General features: G+C 43.8%; 1 protein-coding gene across 2 annotated transcripts in view; it reads left to right on the forward strand.

Moving 5' to 3' along the window:
- The first annotated feature begins 14,674 nt into the window (after window positions 1-14,674).
- LOC110489086 (PH and SEC7 domain-containing protein 2) overlaps window positions 14,675-24,673 on the forward strand; it is a 42,283-nt gene continuing 32,284 nt past the window's right edge. The window contains exon 1 of one of the 2 annotated variants that reach the window (XM_021561653.2): window positions 14,675-15,044. In XM_021561653.2, the coding sequence (XP_021417328.2) occupies window positions 14,964-15,044 (81 nt within the window). In that variant the 5' untranslated portion in view covers window positions 14,675-14,963. Of the gene's footprint in view, window positions 15,045-15,122; window positions 15,154-24,673 lie in introns of those variants that run through there. The other variant, XM_021561655.2, reaches the window with a different exon arrangement.

The following is a 24,673-nucleotide window of genomic DNA, read 5'->3' on the forward strand; positions in this document are numbered from 1 at the left end:
AATAGAGACTGGGGCTTACTCTGTCTTAATAATAGACAGACAGATATAAACTATTGAAAAGTGGAGAAAGTGCTGGTTTTGTTATTAATTGCCAATATTATAACATTTTGTCCGTCCATGAAATAGAATGAGGACCAAAGCAGGTGAAGGTTAGCATGGGAGCATATGTCATCTGGGTGTCAGTCAGAATGGGTGGGTATCTGTTTTTTAGTAGACACAGTATTATCCAGCTGATTGTCAGGGTTAACTAATTTGCATATCCAGTATCGTGTGGTGAGGTTGGGGATGGAGAGAGTTAAAAGATCAGTATCTGGGAACTCATGCCCATATCAGTATCCCTGTAGAGCAAGTCATGTCTGACCTATATCAGTATCCCTACAGAGCAAGTCATGTCTGACCTACATCAGTATCCCTGTAAAGCAAGTCATGTCTGACCTATATCAGTATCCCTACAGAGCAAGTCATGTCTGACCTATATCAGTATCCCTGTAGAGCAAGTCATGTCTGACCTATATCAGTATCCCTACAGAGCAAGTCATGTCTGACCTATATCAGTATCCCTACAGAGAAGTCATGTCTGACCTATATCAGTATCCCTGTAGAGCAAGTCATTTCTGACCTATATCAGTATCTCTACAGAGAAGTCATGTCTGACCTATATCAGTATCCCTACAGAGAAGTCATATCTGACCTATATCGGTATCCCTGTAGAGCAAGTCATGTCTGACCTATATCAGTATCCCCACAGAGAAGTCATGTCTGACCTATTTCAGTATCCCTGTAGAGCAAGTCATCTCTGACCTATATCAGTATCCCTACAGAGAAGTCATGTCTGACCTATATCAGTATCCCTGTAGAGCAAGTCATGTCTGACCTATATCAGTATCCCAAAAGAGAAGTAATGTCTGACCTATATCAGTATCCCTACAGAGAAGTCATGTCTGATCTATATCAGTATCCCTACAGAGAAGTCATGTCTGACCTATATCAGTATCCCTACAGAGAAGTCATGTCTGACCTATATCAGTATCCCTACAGAGAAGTCATGTCTGACCTATATCAGTATCCCTGTAGAGCAAGTAATGTCTGACCTATATCAGTATCCCTACAGAGCAAGTCATGTCTGACCTATATCAGTATCCCTACAGAGAAGCCATGTCTGACCTATATCAGTATCCCTACAGAGCAAGTCATGTCTGACCTATATCAGTATCCCTGTAGAGCAAGTCATTTCTGACCTATATCAGTATCTCTACAGAGAAGTCATGTCTGACCTATATCAGTATCCCTACAGAGAAGTCATATCTGACCTATATCAGTATCCCTGTAGAGCAAGTCATGTCTGACCTATATCAGTATCTCCACAGAGAAGTCATGTCTGACCTATTTCAGTATCCCTGTAGAGCAAGTCATCTCTGACCTATATCAGTATCCCTACAGAGAAGTAATGTCTGACCTATATCAGTATCCCTGTAGAGCAAGTCATGTCTGACCTATATCAGTATCCCAAAAGAGAAGTCATGTCTGACCTTCATCAGTATCCCTACAGAGAAGTCATGTCTGATCTATATCAGTATCCCTACAGAGAAGTCATGTCTGACCTATATCAGTATCCCTACAGAGAAGTCATGTCTGACCTATATCAGTATCCCTACAGATAAGTCATGTCTGGCTTACATCAGTATCCCTACAGAGAAGTCATGTCTGGCTTATATCAGTATCCCTACAGAGAAGTCATGTCTGACATATATCAGTATCCCTACAGAGAAGTCATGTCTGGCCTATATCAGTATCCCTACAGAGAAGTCATGTCTGGCCTATATCAGTATCCCTACAGAGAAGTCATGTCTGACCTATATCAGTATCCCTACAGAGAAGTCATGTCTGGCTTATATCAGTATCCCTACAGAGAAGTCATGTCTGACCTATATCAGTATCCCTACAGAGAAGTCATGTCTGACCTATATCAGTATGCCTACAGAGAAGTCATGTCTGACCTATATCAGTATCCCTGTAGAGCAAGTCATGTCTGACCTATATCAGTACCCCCACAGAGAAGTCATGTCTGACCTATATCAGTATCACTACAGAGAAGTCATGTCTGACCTATATCAGTATCCCTACAGAGAAGTCATGTCTGACCTATATCAGTATCCCTACAGAAAAGTAATGTCTGACCTATATCAGTATCCCTACAGAGAAGTCATGTCTGACCTATATCAGTATCCCTGTAGAGCAAGTCATGTCTGGCTTATATCAGTATCCCTACAGAGAAGTCATGTCTGACCTATATCAGTATCCCTGCAGAGCAAGTCATGTCTGGCCTATATCAGTATTCCTACAGAGAAGTCATGTCTGACCTATATCAGTATCCCTACAGAGCAAGTCATGTCTGGGTATGTCTTAAGTAAAGTAAAGGTCCTGACTACACTACAGACACCATCTAAAATACTTTGTTATGACAGCTTATGACCTCTGTATGACATCTGTTATGTTCTGCTGATGACAGCAGAAGGAAGGCATTGGGACCACGCTGTTACCATGGTGACCAGGTTGCGTGGCAGAGGCACCCCCATCCCCCCCACCCGCCCGCCCGCCGAGCTGTTCAGCCTGGGCACTCCAGAGGGGCAGCAGCCTGATACACACAAACACACATACAGGCGCATGCACACACACACACCCACTCACACAAACACACACACACTCACTCTAACACACACACACACACACACACACACACACATACACACACACACACACACACACACATGGTCAGAAACATACATCTCTTTCTACCAGCTGGCAATGTCACCAGCATGCTCTCTCTCTGTATGTCTCTGTCAAAACACGCAAGCACACACACATAACCAGTCCAACTAGCTCTCACAGTCTCACGTCAGAATTAGGCGTTCATCCATGTTTCTCAAATGTAAAATGTCAAAGTTGTTCTACACGTGTTTAACATTATCTTCTCATTTTTAAGTTTAGGGTTAAGTTTAGGCATTAATTCCTGAAATCTTAAGGTTAAGTATTAATTCCAAATGGTTAAGGTAAATGTTAGGGATAGGCTTAAAACTAAAATCTCAAAAACAACTTTCTATCGCTGGATTCGAACATTCAACCTTTTGCACCAGAGACAGACGCAAAACCGAAAACTACTTGAAAGTCACAGTGCTCACTGTTGCCCCTAGTGGCCGGTTTCCACGTCATCTCCCGACGTCCTCAGACATGGATGGACGTTGAATACTGACTGGTATCACGGGTGACCTGGCTGAACCAATCACACGCGCTCAGTGTTTCTCTCTTTTATATCTCACTGCACATCACTGGCTTTTTCTCTCTCTGTCAATTTTTATGTGAATACCTTCACCATCCTGTATTCATTCTTCCTGTTTCTTGCCCTCTTTTTGCAATATATTTGGGGATAATTATGTTTTTTTATTCACTTTCATTGGCTGCACTATTTGCTCTGTGAAGTTGACACCTACTGCAAATTGAGAAATGATGTGATTAAACTCAACAAAGAGAAGAAGAAACTGTATTATGAAGCCAAGATCAATGATATAAAGAATGATCCCAAAACTATTTGATGTTGCCAATTATTTGAATGATTACTTCTTTGGCAAAGTTTAATTTTTCATTTTTCATTTTATTTAACCTTTATTTAAAGTGGGCAAATGTAGGTAGGAAATGCATTGTTAAAAAAAAACAAATTATGAAAGAAAAGCATTTGAAAATTGTAAAGTTAGTGTGGGAGAGGTGGAAAAATTATTGTTATCGATCAATAATGGCAAACCTCCTGGCATTGACAACTAAGATGGAAAGCTACTAAGGATGGTAGCTGACCTTATAGCCAATCCTATCTGTCATCTTTAATCTGAGCCTAGAGGAAAGCCTTTGTCCTCAGGCCTGGAGGGAAGCCAAAGTCATTTCCGCTACCCAAGAGTGGTAAAGCAGCCTTTACTGGTTCAAACAGCCAACCTATCAGCTTGCTGACAGCTCTTAGCAAACTGTTGGGGAAAAAATGGTGTTTGACCAAATACAATGCTATTTCTCTGTGAATAAATGAACAATAGACTTTCAGCATACTTATAGAGAAAGGCACCCAACATGTACTGCACTGACACAAATGTCTGATGATTGATTGAAAGGAATTGATCACAATAATTGTGGGAGCTTTACTGTTAGATTTCAGTGCAGCCATTGACATTGTTGACCATAACCTGTTGTTGACAAACCTTGTGTTTTATGGCTTTTCAACCTCTGCCATATCGTGGACTCAGAGTTATCTATATAATAAAACTCAGAGGGTTTTCTTTAATGGAAGCTTCTCTAATATCAAACATGTAAAGTGTGGCATACCGCATGGCAGCTCTCTAGGCCCTCTACTCTCTTCTGTTTTTACCAATGACCTGCCACTGCCATTAAACAGAGCATGTTTGTCCATGTATGCTGCTGATTCAACCATATACGCATCAGCAACCAAAGCTAATGAAGTCATTGAAACCATTAACAAAGAGTTGCAGTCTGTTTTGGAATGGGTGGCCAGTTATAAACTGGTCCTGAACATCTCTAAAACAAATAGCATTGTATTTGGTACAAATCATTCCCTACGTTCTAGACCTCTGGTAATACATGGTGTGGCTGTTGAACAGGTTGAAGAGACTAAATTACTTGTTGTTACCTTAGATTGTAAACTGTCATGGTGAAAACATATGGATGCAATGGTTGTAAAGATGGAGAGAGGTCTGTCCATAATAAAGAAATGACACTAAACTCCACAAAGCAAGTCCTGCAGGCTCTAGTTTGACCTTATCTTGATTATTGTCCAGTTGTGTGGTTGAGTGCTGCAAGGAAAGACCTAGTTAACACCTCACGGAATCTAGGTCTCTCTCCTATTTGACCTAGATAGTTTGCTTGTATGTATTGATATGTACATGTAGGCTATGTGTGCAATTTTTTAATTGGTGTAGTTACAGTTGAAGTCGGAAGTTTACATACACCTTAGCCAAATACATCTAAACTCAGTTTATCACAATTCCTGACATTTAATCCAAGTAAGAATTCCCTGTTTTAGGTCAGTTAGGATCACCACTGTGACTGGGGGTGTTCTAGTTTATTATTTCTATGTGGTGTTCTAGTTTATTTTTCTATGATGGTGATTTGTATGATTCCCAATTAGAGGCAGCTGGTAATCATTGTCTCAAATTGGGGATCATATTTAGGTAGCATTTTTCCCACCTGTGTTTGTGGGATATTATTTTGTGTTTTGTGCATGTGCACCACGTTGTCACGTTTCAATGTTAGTTTATTGATTTATTGTTTTGTTCTTGCTAAGTTTCACTTTCTAATAAATATGCCTCACGTACGTGACAACCACTTTATTTTAAGAATGTGAAATGTCAGAATAATAGTAGAGAGAATGATTTATTTCAGCTTTTATTTATTTCATCACATTCCCAGTGGGTCACAGGTGTACATAGAGTCAATTAGTATTTGGTAGCATTGCCTTAAAAATGTTTAACTTGTGTCTGTCACGCCCTGACCTTCGAGAGCCTTTTTATGTCTCTATTTGGTTTGGTCAGGGTGTGATTTGGGTGGGCATTCTATGTTCTTTATTTCTATGTTTTGTGTTTCTATGTTTTGGCCGGGTATGGTTCTCAATCAGGGACAGCTGTCTATCGTTGTCTCTGATTGGGAATCATACTTAGGCATCATGTTTTGCCACCTTAGGTTGTGGGATGTTGTTTTTTGTTAGCTCTGTGTAGCCTTCAGAACGTGACGTTCGTTGTTCTTTTGTTTTTTTTGTTTGGTAATTGGATTAAATAAAGAATCATGAACATGTATCACGCTGCACCTTGGTCCACTTCTTCCGACGAGCATTACAGAACATCCCACCACAAACGGACCACGCAGCGTGGTAAGGAGGACTGGACATGGGAGGACATCCTGGACGGCAAAGGATCCTGGACGTGGGAGGAGATCCTGGCCGGAAGGAATCACCTCCCATGGGAACAGGTGGAAGCAGCTAGGAAGGCAAAGGCGGCTAGAAAAGGGGCCCAGCGTTACGAGGGGACACGGCTAGCAAGGATGCCCAACAGGCAGCCCCCCCCCAATTTTTTTGGGGGGGGGGGCACACGGGGAGATTGGCGGAGTCAGGTTATAGACCTGAGCCAACTCCCCATGCTTACCGTGGGGAGCGTGGTACTGGTCAGGCACCGTGTTATGCGGTGGAGCGCACGGTGTCTCCAGTGCGCGTTCACAGCCCGGTGCGCTATATCCCAGCTCCCCGCATCAGCCGGGCTAGAGTGGGAATCCAGCCAGGACGGATGGTGCCGGCTCAGCACTCCTGGCCTCCAGTGCGTCTCTACGGCCCAGGATATCCTGCGCCGGCTCTGCACACTGTGTCTCCGGTGCGTCTCCACAGCCCAGTACGTCCTGTGCCAGCACCCCGCAGTTACCGGGCTAGGGTGAGCATCCAGCCAGGAAGGATGGTGCCAGCTCTATACTCCAGACCTCCAGTGCGCCTCCTCGGCCCAGTATATCCTGCGCCGGCTCTACGCACAGTGTATCCTGTGCCTGCTGCACGAACGAAGCCTCCAGTGGTGATCCATGGCACGAAGCCCCCACTGAGGATCCATGGCACAAAGCCTCGAGTGATGATCCATGGCATGAAGCCTCCAGTGATGATCCAAGGCACGAAGCCTCCAGTGATGAGTCATGGCACGAAGCCTCCAGTGATGAGCCATGGCACGAAGCCTCCAGTGATGATCCATGGCACGAAGCCTCCAATGACGGCCTCCAGTCCGGAGCCTCCAGGGACGGCCTCCAGTCTGGAGCCTCCAGCGACAGTTCCCAGTCCGGGGCCCGCAACGAGGGTTCCCAGTCTGGGACCCGCAACGAGGGTCCCCAGTCCTGGGCCCGCCACGAGGGTTGCCAGTCCGGGGCCCTGAACGAGGGTTCCCAGGCCTGGGCCCGCAACAAGGGTTCCCTGTCCGGGGCCCGCAAAAAGGGTCCCCAGTCCTGGGCCCGCCACGAGGGTCCCCAGTCCGGGGCCCGCAACAAAGGTCCCCAGTCCAGGGTCGGAGTCACCTTCGAGAGCCTTTTTATGTCTCTATTTGGTTTGGTCAGCTTGAGATTTGGGTGGGCATTCTAAGTTCTTTATTTCTATGTTTTGTGTTTCTATGTTTTGGCCGGGTATGGTTCTCAATCAGGGACAGCTGTCTATCGTTGTCTCTGATTGGGAATCATACTTAGGCATCATGTTTTGCCACCTTCGGTTGTGGGATGTTGTTTTATGTTTGCTCTGTGTAGCCTTCAGAACGTGACGTTCGTTGTTCTTTTGTTTGGTGTTCGGGTTAAATAAAGAATCACGTACCAATTTGCACCTCTTGGCCCACTTCTTCTGACGAGCGTTGCAGTGTCAAACATTTCGGGTAGCCTTCCACAAGCTTCCCATAATAAGTTGGGTGACTTTTGGCCCATTCCTCCTGACAGAGCTGATGTAACTGAGTCAGGTTTGTAGGCCTCCTTGCTCGAACATGCTTTTTCAGTTCTGCCCACAAATTTTCTACAGGATTGACGACAGGGCTTTGTGATGGCCACTCCAATACCTTGACGTTGTTGTCCTTAAGCTACTTTAAGTCTGTTTGGGGTCATTGTTCATTTGGAAGACCCATTTGCAACCAAGCTTTAACTTCCTGACTGATGTCTTGAGATGTTGCTTCAATATATCCACATAATTTTCCTTCCGCATGATGCTATCTATTTTGTGAAGTGCACCAGTCCCTCCTGCAGCAAAGCACCCCCACAACATGATGCTTCCACCCCCGTGCTTCACGGTTGGGATGGTGTTCTTTGGCTTGCAAACATCCCCCTTTTTCCTCCAAACATAACAATGGTCATCATGGCCAAACAGCTCTATTATTGTTTCATCAGACTAGAGGACATTTCTCCAAAAAGTATGATCTTTGTCACCATGTGACAATGTGCAGTTGCAAACCATAGTCTGGCTTTTAATGGCGGTTTTGGAGCAGTGGCTTCTTCCTTGCTGAGCGGCCTTTCAGGTTATGTCGATATAGGACTCCTTTTACTGTGGATATAGATACTTTTGTACCTGTTTCCAACAGCATCTTCGCAAGGTCCTTTGCTGTTGTTCTGGGATTGCACTTTTCGTACCAAAGTACGTTCATCTCTAGGAGACAGAACACGTCTCCTTCCTGAGCAGTAGGACGGCTGCGTGGTCCCATGGTGTTTATACTTGCGTACTATTGTTTGTACAGATGAACGTGGTACCTTCAGGCATTTGGAAATTGCTCCCAAGGATGAACCAGACTTGTGGAGGTCTACAATTTTCTTTCTGAGGTCTTGGTTAATTTCTTGGATTTTCCCATGATGTCAAGCAAGGAGGCACTGAGTTTGAAGGTAGGCCTTGAAATACATCCACATGTACACCTCCAATTGATTCAAATTATGTCAATTAGCCTATCAGAAGCTTCTAAGGCCATAACATCATTTTCTGGCATTTTCCAAGCTGTTTAAAGGCACAGTCAACTTAGTGTATATAAACTTCTGACCCACTGGAATTGTGATACAGTGAATTATAAGTGAAATAATGAAAAATTGTTGGAAAAATGACTTGTGTCATGCACGAAGTAGATGTCCTAACCGACTTGCCAAAACTATAGTTTGTTAACAAGAAATTTGTGGAGTGATGGAAAAACGAGTTTTAATGACTCCAACCTATGTGTATGTAAACTTCCGATTTCTACTGTATGTCCTTGAGCTGTTCTCTGTATGTCCTTGAATATGTTTCATGTTTTGTGTGGACCCCAGGAAGAGTAGCTGCCGCTTTGGCAACAGCTAATGGAGATCCTAATAAAATACCAAAAAAATACCATACCTCTCGTAGGAGAATGTTTCTGTAGCCCCTCATCACGCCTTTGAATAAAATGACCCAGATGAGACACACACACGCACACAGACACACACACACTTTTCCTGATGAGTCTGTCATATTAGCTCTTCTCACACTGGCTGGTAATGTGTGCTGATTAGGTAATTATAGAGGTCCAAATGTTGGGCCAAGACACACCCGGCAGGTCACTGCAGTATGGAGGGAAATGAAACTGCAATATTATTAAATGTAATTCCTCCTCTTTCTCACTGTAAACACTCACACACACACACTCACACACACACACTCACACACACACACACACTCACAATCTTCCTGATCAGAGACAAAGATACAAACACACGTAGTCACACACATACACACAAACCCTCTCACTGTAGTGTGTGGATGGCTGGCTGGCTGGCTGTCAGGCAGGCAGGCAGGCAGACAGACAGACAGACAGACAGACAGACAGACAGACAGACAGACAGACAGACAGACAGACAGACAGACAGACAGACAGACAGACAGACAGACAGACAGACAGACAGACAGACAGACAGACAGACAGACAGACAGACAGACAGACAGACAGACAGACAGACAGACAGACAGACAGACATGGAGCTGGAAGCACACTGGATCGATGCACATTTGTAGGATTTCTTTACCTAATTCCAGCCCAGTCAGCAGTCTCTCTGTATGTATGTTGGCTACATGCACACACAAAGACAGTGGAGTGTGGTAGCCATACAGTGATTCTGAACCGCAGAATTCCCTGTCTAGGAACCCTCCCCCTCTCCCATTTAGGTTGCTTGATCAAAGAGTAATGGTTAGTGTTAGCGACACTACATAACTATACATGAAACTATCACTATCCTTTCCCACTACAACACCACAATTCCCAACACAGATAGTCTATCTTGTCAAAGACCCCAGACACACCAGTCATAGAATGTTCTCTCTACTACCGCATGGCAAAAGGCTTCTCAACAGGCATTCCAACAGCTTTTACCCCCAAGCCATAAGACTCCTGAACAGGTAATCAAATGGCTACCCGGACTATTTGCATTGCCCCCACACCCCTCTTTTACGCTGCTGCTACTCTCTGTTTATCATATATGCATAGTCACTTTAACTATACATTCATGTACATACTACCTAAATTAGCCCGACTAATCTGTGCCCCCGCACATTGTCTAACCGGACTATCTGCATTGTGTACTGCCACCCACCACCCACCACCCACCAACCCCTCTTTTACGCTACTGCTACTCTATGTTTATCATATATGCATAGTAACTTCAACCATATCTACATGTACATACTACCTCAATTAGCCTGACTAACCGGTGCCTGTATGTAGCCTCGCTACTGTATATAGCCTCGCTACTGTTATTTTTCACTGTCTTTTTACTGTTGTTTTTGTTCCTTTACTTATCTATTGTTCACCTAATACCTATTTTTTACTTTAAAAATGCACTGTTGGTTAGGGCCTGTAAGTAAGCATTTCACTGTTATATTCGGCGCATGGGACAAATACAATTTGATTTGATTTGATTTATCAGCTGTCATTGTGGGACACACCTCTATTCTCCTCTATCACACCAGCCCCCAGGATGCAGGTTGGTTTTAGGGGGAGGGGCAGCTGGGACACTAATTCATTATTAATCAGGCTTGACAGTGGGTGCATCTCAAATGGCAACCTAGTCCCTTTATAGTGCACTACTTTTGACCAGGGCCCATAGGGTACCATTTGGAATAGCATCAGTGGGGATGTTCCCCTCTTTATACTGCAGGCACCTGTCCTCTGCTAACCCTATACCTATTGGTTTTAATTTAATAAGACAACATACAATCTACCTGCAGTGAAGCCGCTCAACATCTACATTACATTCAGTCATCTAACAGACTCCCATCCATAGAGACCCAGATGAGCAACAAGGGTCAACGCCCTGCTCAAGGGCACGTCGACAGATCTCCCACAATGTCAAAAACGGGGACCAGAACCAGCGGCCTATCGGCCACCGGCCCAAGCTCCCAAATGCCAGGCCACCAGCCCTCCAAGATCTCCCCCACAGGCCCCCCGAGGGTTGCCCCTCAACCATCTGAGACGCTCCCCCCCACAGTCCCCATCCCCCGATATTTGTTTTATCATAATAAAATAAAATAATTCCCCACCCCCAAGACCCCCCAAGCCCCTGTACCCAAACAACCAACAAAATGAACAAAAGAGAAAAAAGAGAAAGACAAAGGAAAACAGAAAACAACTATGCAAAAAACAAAAGACATCAAGGCCAACTGAATATGTTTGAGTGCATGCATGGCACTATTTACATGTGTGTATATGTGTGTGTGTCCGTGTATGTGCATGTGTGTCCGTTTGAATGAGAGTGTGTGTATATGCACACACTCCCACTTGCCTCCAAATTCACATCCCAACCCTTAGTTTCCCTCAGCCCATCCCACCTATCTCTGCTAGCCACCCTCTTCGGATTTCTGTACAATAATTTTAGCTGAAAAGCACAAAGTCTTGAATCTTGCATCGTTTTATACATCAACTCATACACCCTGTACCATGGAATCGGTACATCAAAAATCTCTTCCCAACTATTTTGCAATCTGTATGGCACAGCTGTCAACATCCTGGTCCTCAAATGAAACTGGTATACTTTCCTATTTATGCTATTTTTTATTTATTCCAGTTTTGATCCTTCATATTGGGCAGACAGACCAGTTCCCTACCTCCTCCCGCTGCCACCTGCCTCTATTTTGGGGGTAATGCTGTAATCAATTGGTTGTAATCTTGGATTGAGCAGACCTTCCCATACAATTCTGTAAATTCCATGAAAGACATAACTCTACCATTCCATTTTACAATATAATTTAAAAACAACATACCCTTTTCCATAGATACAGGTCGTTTATCAACCAGCACATTTGAGTTCAGCCGTAATATTTGTTCTACCTTTCAGGGGGATGATATTGAAATTGTAGCCAGCTCTGCAATGCTTGTTTGAAAAATAGAGATATTGAATTCATTGAAAATGATGCAAGGCAATCTGCATAAAGGCAAAACATTTAAACAACGGATGAGCTTTTCTTAGTAATCTACTTGAGAACCATTTAGGGTTCAAGTATAACTTTTGTATAAGCGAAGTTTATACTGTGAAGTTTAGTACTTGTACATGTAATAATCTCAACCCACCCAGTTCATATTCATTATATAGATGGGCATGCTTTGTCTTGTCAGGTTCAGCATCCCAGATATAGCTAAATATTTTTTCCTCATATGATCTGAGAAGCTCATCAGCAGGAGTAGGCAACACCATAAGTAAGTGAGTAAACTGAGATGTTAATAGAAAGGTATTTACCTCTCCATGGTTGCAGGATCTAGTCTATTTGTACCCGTTTTCTATTCAAATTCATTGTGAAGAGCTCGTCTATACATATATTTTTTATATGAATACCAAGTATTCTTCACCCTATTCAATTCTGTCTCTACCCATCCGTTTTCCTCTCTGATGGATCTCTTATTCAATCCCTCTCTATGAGACATTTCATTTTTTAATTGAGCAGATGAGACTTACAGTTATGAGTGCATACATTCTTCACACTGGTCCCGCAAGGGAATCAAACACACAACCCTGGCATTGCAAGTGGCATTCTCTACCAACTGAACCAAACGGGACACCATCGTGTTTTATTGATTACTCTGTTCCTCCTTGGCCGAGGTGTCTGATGGCTATGAGATTAAACTGTAGAGGTTGGCAGCATCACTGAGCGGGTGTACGTCCAGGATCAATACACAGGTTGGAACCGTTTACAAAGGGAAACAGACTAAAGCAGAATCTAATGTGTGGTTGCAGAATGCTGCAAAGTACAGCTGCTCTTGAACATGGCCTTGAGAAGTGCCCAGAGAACTAAAGTGAGACACTTTAAAGGGTGTTGCAAGGACAATGCTAATTCTTCAGGTGAACGTCACACAACTTTGCCTTTCTGAACGAAGCCTCGTTCTGCTTTTTGGCTGGGCAGGTGTTTGGAAGGGAGGGAGATGGAGAGAGAGAATGAGGGATGGCATAGAGGGAGGGATGGGATGTCTACTCCTATGGCAAAGATATTATTGGTTCCGGCTACCTATATATTAGCCAATACTCAACCTCGTGTTGTCAGCCAGTGAAGTCATCCAAGCCTTCTAAGTCATCCTTTCTAGTGTAATATAGATTGACGATGCTTTCGTCTTCCAGTAATTGTGTTAAATAATAATATAATGTCAGTTAGATGATGCTTTTCTCCCAAGTGACTTACAGTACAGTGAGAGCAGAAATGTTACATATACACATATAATCCATACGGGAATTGACTCAATGACCTTGGTGTTGCTGGTGCCACAATCTTACTAACTGAACCACACATTACCTGTGCTGTTCTTCTCCTACAAGCTTATTCCCTTGCAGGAAAGCGAAAACAACATCCTTTTCATGCAGACTAGTATCTTCCCACAACCTTAGCTAATTTGGTTCTGGGTGCCGAGATGATGTAAGTACCAGCTACCTAAAGCATGGATAAAAGCACCTCAACTTTCCTCAGTGAAACTGTGACCAAAGTGTTCCTTCCCATGAACTTTGAACCCTCCTGTCTGTCACAGGTATTACGCAACACATCCATCTGAGAACAAACATTTAATGACATCCCATGACACCACAGGAGGGGTCAAAAGTTGTTTTAACTCAATTCTCCTCAGTCTTGTCAATTTATGCTGGAGGTAGGCCTCGGTCTGATTCATTGGGAGATACCAGTAATGCTTTTGAGATAAAATATACTTCCTGTAACATGGTATTTGATAGTGAAATATCTTGTTGTTATACTAAAAGAGAAACCCTCATCATTTTTCCCCCCTTTGGTTACACAACAGCTGCCTGCAACAGATCTATTTTACAGAAACCATATCAAATATCCATGTAGCCTATACTGATTTACATAATCTGCCAGCGCATGTGTCATCTCTGTTGATATGCTGACACTGGGATAAATATGTTTATTTTACCAGGTAAGTTGACTGTGAACACATTCTTTACAGCAAAGACCTGGGGAATAGTTACAGGAGAGAGTAAGGGGGATGAATTAGCCAATTGGAAGCTCGGGATGATTAGGTGGCCATGATGGTATGAGGGCCAGATTGGGAATTTAGCCAGGACACCAGGGTTAGCACCCCTACGATAAGTGCAATGGTATCTTTAGTGACCACAAAGAGTCAGGACACCTGTTTCATGTCCCATCTGGAAAACAGCAACCTACACAGGGCAATGTCCCCAATTACTACAATGGGGCATTGGGATATTGTTTTGTAGACCAGAGGAAAGAGTGCCTCCTACTGGCCCTCCAACACCACTTCAAGCAGCATCTGGTCTCCCATCCAGGGACCAGTCTTGCTAAGCCTCAGGGGCAAGCCAGCAGTGTGATGCAGGATAGTATGCTGCTGGCACTGGTATAAGGCACTGGGATAAAGGCACTGGGATGAAGACACTGGCATAAACACTGGAATAAATGTACTGGGATAAAGGCCATTTTCCTCAGGTAAGCTATAGCCAAATTACTGAAAAACAGTATTTGTATGTAAGCCAAACCTTCTCTTCATCCAGAGTTCGTGGTAAATCGAATCATCACGGATACCAACAGGACCAAGAGACAGACAGTCCCACTCTGCCCGCGAGCCTCAGAACACTTATTGGATAGAGATGCTCCACGCCTGCAACAGTAGTGGAGGAGAGGGACGTGACAGCCCATCCGCTTAGATCGCTCACACACACACACACACACACAGACACACACAGACACACACACACGCCCCCATCCACGCGCAATCGGTCTACTTGTTTCCCGCCGGCTGGACCTCCCGCATGCCTGAGTCAGTGCGTGGAGGCGAGACTAGCCTACTGTACCGCCAGCACTCGTGCGGCGAGGAGTTGCTTGCAGCGCAGACTAGACAGGGTACCAGTCGGGAAGGACGCCGCACGACGTGGACAAAACAGACCATCGGTCGATATATGTTCTCCCGCGTGGATGGATGGGCAGAGAGAGAAAACAACCCGAACCTGTGGTGCAGAACAGACTTTTCAGGTTACCTTCGATTCAACGCATTTTATTGGTGAGTGCAATATTGAATGACTGATATTGTTGTGGGTTTAATATTATTATAGCTAGGCTATAGATAGAACATACTTTTCAGGTTACCTTCGATTCAACGCATTTTATTGGTGAGTGCAATATTGAATGACTGATATTGTTGTGGGTTTAATATTATTATAGCTAGGCTATAGATAGATAGATTTTGCATGCACAAATAATTTAATTCAATAAATAACCAAATCCTATATAGCATAGCTATCCGATTAATACATCTGGAATCCGATTGAATGGGATCATTGAAAGGCTTTCTCTTCAAAAATCCCTGTCCTTGTGCCAGGACACAAATGCATAAAGGAGAGTAGAAGGGGATATATGTTTCCTACTGCCCTTGTAAAGGTGGCGGTCTCGGACGCTCTCTGTTTGTCCATAATATCCTATGCAGTGTGTGGGCCACGGGGTTTTGTGGTGGTGATGGTGGTGGTGGTGATGGTGGTGGTGGTGGGTGGGGGGGGGGGGGGGGGGGGGGGGGGGGTCTCCCCTTAAATGGACAAGGGGAGAAATAAAGCTTTTCCGCTTTTAGGAGGACAAGTGAGTTGATCATCAAAAGCGACCAAGGTCTATTTTGGAGAGGAAAAGAAAAGTACCGGCCTCATTTAAGTCTCTCAACCATCCTGTTGTCATGGTTACTGCTGAAGGAGGTTGGGAGAATATCACTACATCTAGGCTGTGCTCCTGCTCTGTGTGTGTGAATGAGATAGGCTACACATACTTGAACTATGTGAGTAGTCTGTGCTGTGTTTCGGTATTTTTATGCTACTCGAGGGCACACTACGTGAGTGTGGCTTGGAGGTTTGCACTGTGCTTTCAGTCCCGCAAGAGATGGATGGTTTGAAACAGGTGCCTGATAACAGTCCTCTCACCCCTGAACCATGAGCCATTGTTATCTTAATTATAGGCTTTATTCGTCTAGTCTAAATCCATTTAATAACGCTTATTGGGACGTCAATTCTCCTGTCGTGAAAACGTGGGCTCATTTGAATAAACGTTTGTTTGAGAGACATATTGTTAAACGTCTCTCTCGAAGCAAGTGCTTATTTTCTCGCAAATGATTTCAGCCTAAGAATCGAGGCGTCAGACATCCAGACACCCCTGCACCAGCCAGCCCACAGACATAAGACGCCGCCGAACATGCGTTCTTTCTTTCTTTCTCCCTCTCTCTCTCTCTCTCTCCCTCCCTCTCCCCACTCTCGTCTCATCCTCCTTTTTCCGTATATTTTTTTGAAAAAAAGTGAATAAGCAACAAATAAAAAAAATAGCATTGGTGTTATAACTAAGATTGATGCCAGGGAATGAATTTGATGAAGTCATTGCAAAGCGATATAATGACACAGTGCAACAAGACGTCTGACATTGATGCACTAGAAGTGACTTATCGGGGTGATTTGTGAGATGCTGATTTGCACGGTTCACTGGGCCATAGTGGATAGTAGGACGGTTAGTATTCGTCTGCGTTAAGAACCAGTGACATGTCGGTGCTGGGGAAGAAAGACTGTCACCCAGCCAGCATAGCATAGTCTACTGCATTGTGTGTGTGTGTGTGTGTGTGTGTGTGTGTGTGTGTGTGTGTGTGTGTGTGTGTGTGTGTGTGTGTGTGTGTGTGTGTGTGTGTGTGTGTTGGCTGCAGTGCAGTGGCGTGCATATAAAGGGTTAGTAGGTCATTTGGTAGACCCAGAATGACTGCAGTATGTGATGTGGTTTTCTTACTGTGAGAGGGGAGAGATAGAGGGGGACAAGAAATACAAAAACACACTCATCTTAGTAGTAGTCAAAGACAAAGATTAAAGAAGGGGAAAAGAAAAGCAATTAACAGACGATGAGACAGACTGACTGACAGACTGACTGACATACAGACACACTAACAGAAGTAGTTCTCAGTGGCAGTTCTCAGTGGCAGTTGTCAGTGGTAGTTCTCAGTGGCAGTTGTCAGTGGCAGTTCTCAGTGGTAGTTTTCAGTGACAGTTCTCAGTGGTAGTTCTCAGTGGTAGTTCTCAGTAGCAGTTCTCAGTGGCAGTTGTCAGTGGCAGTTCTCAGTGGCAGTTGTCAGTGGCAGTTGTCAGTGGTAGTTCTCAGTGGTAGTTCTCAGTGGTAGTTCTCAGTGGTAGTTCTCAGCGGTAGTTCTCAGTGGCAGTTGTCAGTGGCAGTTGTCAGTGGCAGTTCTCAGTGGTAGTTTTCAGCGGTAGTTCTCAGTGGTAGTTTTCAGTGGCAGTTCTCAGTGGTAGTTCTCAGTGGTAGTTCTCAGTGGCAGTTCTCAGTGGTAGTTCTCAGTGGCAGTTCTCAGTGGTAGTTTTCAGTGGCAGTCCTCAGCGGTAGTTCTCAGCGGTAGTTCTCAGTGGCAGTTCTCAGTGGTAGTTCTCAATGGCAGTTCTCAGTGGCAGTTCTCAGTGGCAGTTCTCAGTGGTAGTTCTCAGTGGCAGTTCTCAGTGGTAGTTCTCAGTGGCAGTTCTCAGTGGCAGTTCTCAGTGGCAATTCTCAGTGGCAGTTCTCAGTGGTAGTTCTCAGTGGCAGTTCTCAGTGGCAGTTCTCAGTGGCAGTTCTCAGTGGCAGTTCTCAGTGGTAGTTCTCAGTGGCAGTTCTCAGTGGCAGTTCTCAGTGGTAGTTCTCAGTAATAGTTCTCAGTGGCAGTTCTCAGTGGTCGTTCTCAGTGGTAGTTCTCAGTAATAGTTTTCAGTGGCAGTTCTCAGTGGTAGTTCTCAGTAATAGTTCTCAGTGGCAGTTATCAGTGGTAGTTCTCAGTAATAGTTCTCAGTGGCAGTTCTCAGCGGTACTTCTCAGCGGTAGTTCTTAGTGGCAGTTCTCAGCAGTAGTTCTCAGTAGTAATTCTCAGCAGTAGTTCTCAGTAGTAGATTTCAGTGGTAGTTCTCAGTAGCAGTTCTCAGTAGTAATTCTCAGTAGTAGTTCTCAGTAGCATTTCTCAGTAGTGGTTCTCAGTACTAGTTCTCAGTAGCAGTTCACAGTAGTAGTTCTCAGTAGCATTCCTCAGTACTAGTTCTCAGTACTAGTTCTCAGTAGTAGTTCTCAATACTAGTTCTCAGTAGCAGTTCTCAGTACTAGTTCTCAGTAGCTGTTCTCAGTAACAGTTCTAATGAGCAGTTCTCAGTAGCAGTTCTCAGTAGTAGATTTCAGTAGTAGTTCAAATTGGCAGTTCTCAGTAGTAGTTCTCAGTAGCAGTTCTCAGTAGTAGTTCTCAGTAGCAGTTCTCAGTAGCAGTTCTCAGTAGCAGTTCTCAGTGGCAGTTCTCAGTGGTAGTTTTCAGTGGTAGTTCTCAGTGGCAGTTCTCAGTAGTAGTTTTCAGTGGCAGTCCTCAGTGGTAGTTCTCAGCGGTAGTTCTCAGCGGTAGTTCTCAGTGGCAGTTCTCAGTGGTAGTTCTCAGTGGCAGTTCTCAGTGGCAGTTCTCAGTGGCAGTTCTCAGTGGTAGTTCTCAGTGGCAGTTCTCAGTGGTAGTTCTCAGTGGCAGTTCTCAGTGGCAGTTCTCAGTGGCAGTTCTCAGTGGTAGTTCTCAGTGGCAGTTCTCAGTGGTAGTTCTCAGTGGCAGTTCTCAGTGGCAGTTCTCAGTGGCAGTTCTCAGTGGCAGTTCTCAGTGGTAGTTCTCAGTGGCAGTTCTCAGTGGCAGTTCTCAGTGGCAGTTCTCAGTGGTAGTTCTCAGTGGCAGTTCTCAGTGGCAGTTCTCAGTGGCAGTTCTCAGTGGTAGTTCTCAGTAATAGTTCTCAGTGGCAGTTCTCAGTGGTAGTTCTCAGTGGTAGTTCTCAGTAATAGTTCTCAGTGGCAGTTCTCAGTGGTAGTTCTCAGTAATAGTTCTCAGTGGCAGTTCTCAGTGGTAGTTCTCAGTAATAGTTCTCAGTGGCAGTTCTCAGCGGTACTTCTCAGCGGTAGTTCTTAGTGGCAGTTCTCAGCAGTAGTTCTCAGTAGTAATTCTCAGCAGTAGTTCTCAGTAGTAGATTTCAGTGGTAGTTCTCAGTAGCAGTTCTCAGTAGTAATTCTCAGTAGTAGTTCTCAGTAGCATTTCTCAGTAGTGGTTCTCAGTACTAGTTCTCAGTAGCAGTTCACAGTAGTAGTTCTCAGTAGCATTCCTCAGTACTAGTTCTCAGTACTAGTTCTCAGTAGTAGTTCTCAGTACTAGTTCTCAGTAGCAGTTCTCAGTAGTTGTTCTCAGTAGCAGTTCTCAGTAGCAGTTCTCAGTAGTAAATTTCAGTAGTAGTTCAAATTGGCAGTTCTCAGTAGCAGATCTCAGTAGCAGTTCTCAGTAGTTGTTCTCAGTAGTTGTTCTCAGAAGCCGATCTCAGTAGCAGTTCTCAGTAGCAGTTCTCAGTAGTAGTTCAAAGTAACAGTTCTCAGTAGTAGATTTCAGTATTTGTTCTCAGTGGCAGTTCTCAGTAGCAATTCTCAGTAGTAGTTCTCAGTAGCATTCCTCAGTACTAGTTCTCAGTAGTAGTTCTCAGTGCTAGTTCTCAGTAGCAGTTCTCAGTACTAGTTCTCAGTACTAGATTTCAGTAGTAGATCTCAGTCGTAGTTCTCAGTAGCAGTTCTCAGTAGTACATTTCAGTAGTAGTTCTCAGTAGTAGTTCAAATTGGCAGTTCTCAGTAGCAGTTCTCAGTAGCAGCTCTCAGTAGTAGTTCTCAGTAGTAGTTCTCAGTAGCAGCTCTCAGTAGTAGTTCTCAGTACTAGTTCTCAGTAGTAGTTATCAGTTGTAGATCTCAGTAGTAGGTCTCAGTAGTACATTTCAGTAGTAGTTCTCAGTAGTAGTTCTCAGTAGCAGCTCTCAGTAGTAGTTCTCAGTAGCAGTTCTCAGTAGTAGTTCTCAGTAATTGTTCTCAGTAGCTGTTCTCAGTAACAGTTTTCAGTAGTAGTTCTCAGTAGCAGTTCTCAGTTGTAGATCTCAGTAGTAGTTCTCAGTAGTAGATTGCAGTAGTAGTTCTCAGTGGCAGTTCTCAGTAGTAGTTCTCAGTTGTAGATCTCAGTAGTAGTTATCAGTAGTAGATTGCAGTAGTAGTTCTCAGTAGCAGCTCTCCGTAGTAGTTCTCAGTAGTAGTTCTCAGTTGTAGATCTCAGTATTAGTTATCAGTAGTAGATTGCAGTAGTAGTTCTCTGTAGCAGTTCTCAGTAGCAGTTCTCAGTATTAGTTCTCAGTAGCAGTTCTCAGTAGTAGTTCTCAGTAGCAGTTCTCAGTATTAGCTCTCAGTAGCAGTTCTCAGTAGTAGTTCTCAGTAGCAGTTTTCAGTAGTAGTTCTCTGTAGCAGTTCTCAGTAGCAGTTCTCTGTAGCAGTTCTCAGTAGCAGTTCTCAGTATTAGTTCTCAGTAGCAGTTCTCAGTAGTAGTTCTCAGTAGCAGTTTTTAGTAGTAGTTCTCAGTAGCAGTTCTCAGTAGTAGTTCTCAGTAGCAGTTCTCAGTAGTAGTTCAAAGTAACAGTTCTCAGTAGTAGATTTCAGTATTTGTTCTCAGTAGTAGATTTCAGTAGTAGTTCTCAGTAGTAGATTTCAGTAGTAGTTCTCAGTAGTAGATTTCAGTAGTAGTTCTCAGTAGTAGATTTCAGTAGTAGTTCTCAGTAGTAGATTTCAGTAGTAGTTCTCAGTAGTAGATTTCAGTAGTAGTTCTCAGTAGTAGATTTCAGTAGTAGTTCTCAGTAGTAGATTTCAGTAGTAGTTCTCAGTAGTAGATTTCAGTAGTAGTTCTCCATGGTGGTTCTCAGTGGTAGTTCTCAATAGCAGTTCTCAGTAGTAGTTCTCAGTAGTAGATTTCAGTAGTAGCTTGCTATCTCAGTAGTACATTTGAGTAGTAGTTTTCAGTAGTAGATCTCAGCAATCTTCCTCAGTAGTAGATTTCAGTAGTAGTTCTCCATGGCGGTTCTCAGTAGCAGTTCTCATTAGTAGCTCTCAGTGGAAGTTCTCAGTGGTAGTTCTCAGTAGTAGATTTCAGTAGTAGTTCTCAGTAGTAGATTTCAGTAGTAGTTCTCCATGGCGGTTCTCAGTGGTAGTTCTCAGTGGTAGTTCTCAGTGGAAGTTCTCAGTGGTAGTTCTCAGTAGTAGATTTCAGTAGTAGTTCTCAGTAGTAGATTTCAGTAGTAGTTCTCAGTAGTAGATTTCAGTAGTAGATTTCAGTAGTAGTTCTCAGTAGTAGATTTCAGTAGTAGTTCTCCATGGTGGTTCTCAGTGGTAGTTCTCAGTGGTAGTTCTCAGTGGAAGTTCTCAGTGGTAGTTCTCAGTAGTAGATTTCAGTAGTAGTTCTCAGTAGTAGATTTCAGTAGTAGTTCTCAGTGGAAGTTCTCAGTGGTAGTTCTCAGTAGTAGATTTCAGTAGTAGTTCTCAGTAGGTGATTTCAGTAGTAGTTCTCAGTAGTAGATTTCAGTAGTAGTTCTCCATGGTGGTTCTCAGTGGTAGTTCTCAGTAGTAGATTTCATTAGTAGTTCTCAGTAGTAGATTTCAGTAGTAGTTCTCCATGGTGGTTCTCAGTGGTAGTTCTCAACAGCAGTTCTCAGTAGTAGATTTCAGTAGTAGTTCTCAGTAGTAGATTTCAGTAGTAGTTCTCAGTAGTAGATTTCAATAGTAGTTCTCAGTAGTAGATTTCAGTAGTAGTTCTCAGTAGTAGATTTCAGTAGTAGTTCTCAGTAGTAGATTTCAGTAGTAGATCTCAGTGGCAGTTCTCAGTGGTAGTTATTAAATAGCAATCGAGTTTGCTCTGTGTTTTTTGTAAAATTCTTTCCAATGTGTCAAGTAATTATCATTTTTTTCTGTATGATTTGGTTGGGTCTAATTGTGTTTCTGTCCTGGCGCTCTGTTGGGTCTGTTTGTGTTTGTGAACAGAGCCTCAGGACCAGCTTGCTTCTGGGACTCTTCTCTACGTTCAGTTCTCTGTAGGTGATGGCTTTGTTGTGGAAGGTGTGGAAAATTGCTTGCTTTTAGGTGGTTGTAGAATTTAAAATTTGAGGGTATCGGCCAATCAAGCTACAGCACACACACACACACACACACAGACACACACACACACACACACACACACACACATACACACACACACACACACACACACACTCACACACACACACACACACACACACACACACACACACACACACGCACGCACCCACACACACACACACACACACACACACACACACACACACACACAGTAGTAGTTCTCGGTAGTTGTCTCAGTAGTAATTCTTTGTGTATAGTGTTTCCTATAGTATTCTTTCTGCTGCATTAAACAAACCAATCATTCTTATCACTGTTGTCTCACAGATGAATGGAGCCTCGTCTTAAAGAGATCAATAAATAACCAACCAAACTTCTGTGTGTGTTTGTACTGTATGTGTTTGTGTGTGTGTGTGTGTACTGGATGTGTGTGTGTGTGCGTGTGTGGGTGTGTGTTCTCTGTGTGTGTGTGCGTTTGTGTGTGTGTGTTCTCTGCGTATGTGTGTGTACATGTGTGCATGTGCATCTTTGGAGTCAGTAAGTGAATTCTGGTTTTGTCATCAGAACAATAGACTCTTATGCCTTATAAATGTCCCTTAATTACTATGACAGCAATACCATTTTTTAAATACAATTTAAGGGCTTTATTGGCATGGAAAACGTGTTTACATTGTTAAAGCAAGTGAAATAGATAATAAACAAATGTGAAATAAACAATAATTAACAAAATGAACAGTAAACATTACACTCATAAAGTTCTAAAATAATAAAGACATTTCAAATGTCATATTATGTCTATTTACAGTGTTGCAATGATGTACAAATAGTCAAAGTACAAAAGGGAAAATAAATCATCATAAATATAGGTTGTGTTTACAATGGTGTTCTTCACTGGTTGCCCTTTTCTTGTGGCAACAGGTCACACATCTTGCTGCTGTGATTGCGCACTGTGGTATTTCACCCAATAGATATGGGAGTTTATCAAAATTGGATTTGTTTTCGAAGACTTTGTGGGTCTGTGTAATCTGAGGGCAATATGTGTCTCTAATATGGTCATACATTTGGCAGGAGGTTAGGAAGTGCAGCTCAGTTTCCAGCTCATTTTGTGGGCAGTGTGCATATAGCCTGTCTTCTCTGGAGAGCCAGATCTGCCTTCGGTGGCCTTTCTCAATAGCCAGGCTATGCTCACTGAGTCTGTACATAGTCAAAGAGTTCCTTCATTTTGGGTCAGTCACAGTCAGTGGTCAGGTATTCTGCCACTGTGTACTCTCTGTTTAGGGCCAAATAGCATTTGAGTTTGCGCAGTTTTTTTGTAAATTCTTTCCAATGTGTAAAGTAATTATATATTTTTTAAATCATGATTTTGGTTGGGTCTAATTGTGTTTATGTCCTGGGGCTCTGTGGGGTCTGTTTGTGTTTGTGAACAGCCCCAGGACCAGCTTGCTTATGGAGCTCTTCTCCAGGTTCAGTTCTCTGTAGGTGATAGCTTTGTTGTGGAAGGTGTGGAAAATCACTTGCTTTTAGGTGGTTGTAGAATTTAACGTCTCCTTTCTGGATTTTGATAATTAGCGGGTATCGGCCAATCAAGCTACAGCACACACATACACACGCACACACGCACACACACACCCAATGCATAACAATGTGGTGTGGGGTATGGGCCTCAGCAGTGGGACTCTTAGTGCTGCTCTACATAGCTGTTTTCCTGTTTGGACTCTTAGTGCTGCTCTACATAGCTGTTTTCCTGTGCGTGTGCGTGTGTGTGTATGTGTGAGCGTGTGAGCGTGCGTGCGCGTGCGTGCGCGTGTGTGTGTGTGTGAGAAAGAGATTACATAAGTGTTTCATTGTATGTTGATGTCTATCCATCCATGTGTTTGGATATTTTAGTTGTCTGCATTTGAGTGTGGTGATGTGTGTGATAACATAATACTATCTACATAAATGTGTGTGACTAGGCATGTCACTCGTGTGTATGTCCTTTATGTGGCAATCATGATGTCCTTTAATTTTAGTCTCCTCTTTACTTCAGCCTGGTCCATAGGGTTGGGAGGTTCAGCCTGGTGCATAGGGTTGGGGGGTTCAGCCTGGTCCATAGGGTTGGGGGGTTCAGCCTGGTCCATAGGGTTGGGAGGTTCAGCCTGGTCCATAGGGTTGGGGGGTTCAGCCTGGTCCATAGGGTTGGGGGGTTCAGCCTGGTCCATAGGGTTGGGAGGTTCAGCCTGGTCCATAGGGTTGGGAGGTTCAGCCTGGTCCATAGGGTTGGGGGGTTCAGCCTGGTCCATAGAGTTGGGGGGTTCAGCCTGGTCCATAGGGTTGGGAGGTTCAGCCTGGTCCATTGGGTTGGGAGGTTCAGCCTGGTCCATAGGGTTGGGAGGTTCAGCCTGGTCCATAGGGTTGGGAGGTTCAGCCTGGTCCATAGGGTTGGGAGGTTCAGCCTGGTCCATAGGGTTGGGAGGTTCAGCCTGGTCCATAGGGTTGGGGGGTTCAGCCTGGTCCATAGGGTTGGGAGGTTCAGCCTGGTCCATAGGGTTGGGAGGTTCAGCCTGGTCCATAGGGTTGGGAGGTTCAGCCTGGTCCATAGGGTTGGGAGGTTTGAGACATAAATGTAAAAAAATCATCAAATCACAACCGGCTCCAACACGTACCTCAAATCTGCTTACACCTACTAATGTAAGCCGTAGG

Source organism: Oncorhynchus mykiss, chromosome 14, assembly GCF_013265735.2.
Source record: "Oncorhynchus mykiss isolate Arlee chromosome 14, USDA_OmykA_1.1, whole genome shotgun sequence".
NCBI lineage: Eukaryota > Metazoa > Chordata > Actinopteri > Salmoniformes > Salmonidae > Oncorhynchus > Oncorhynchus mykiss.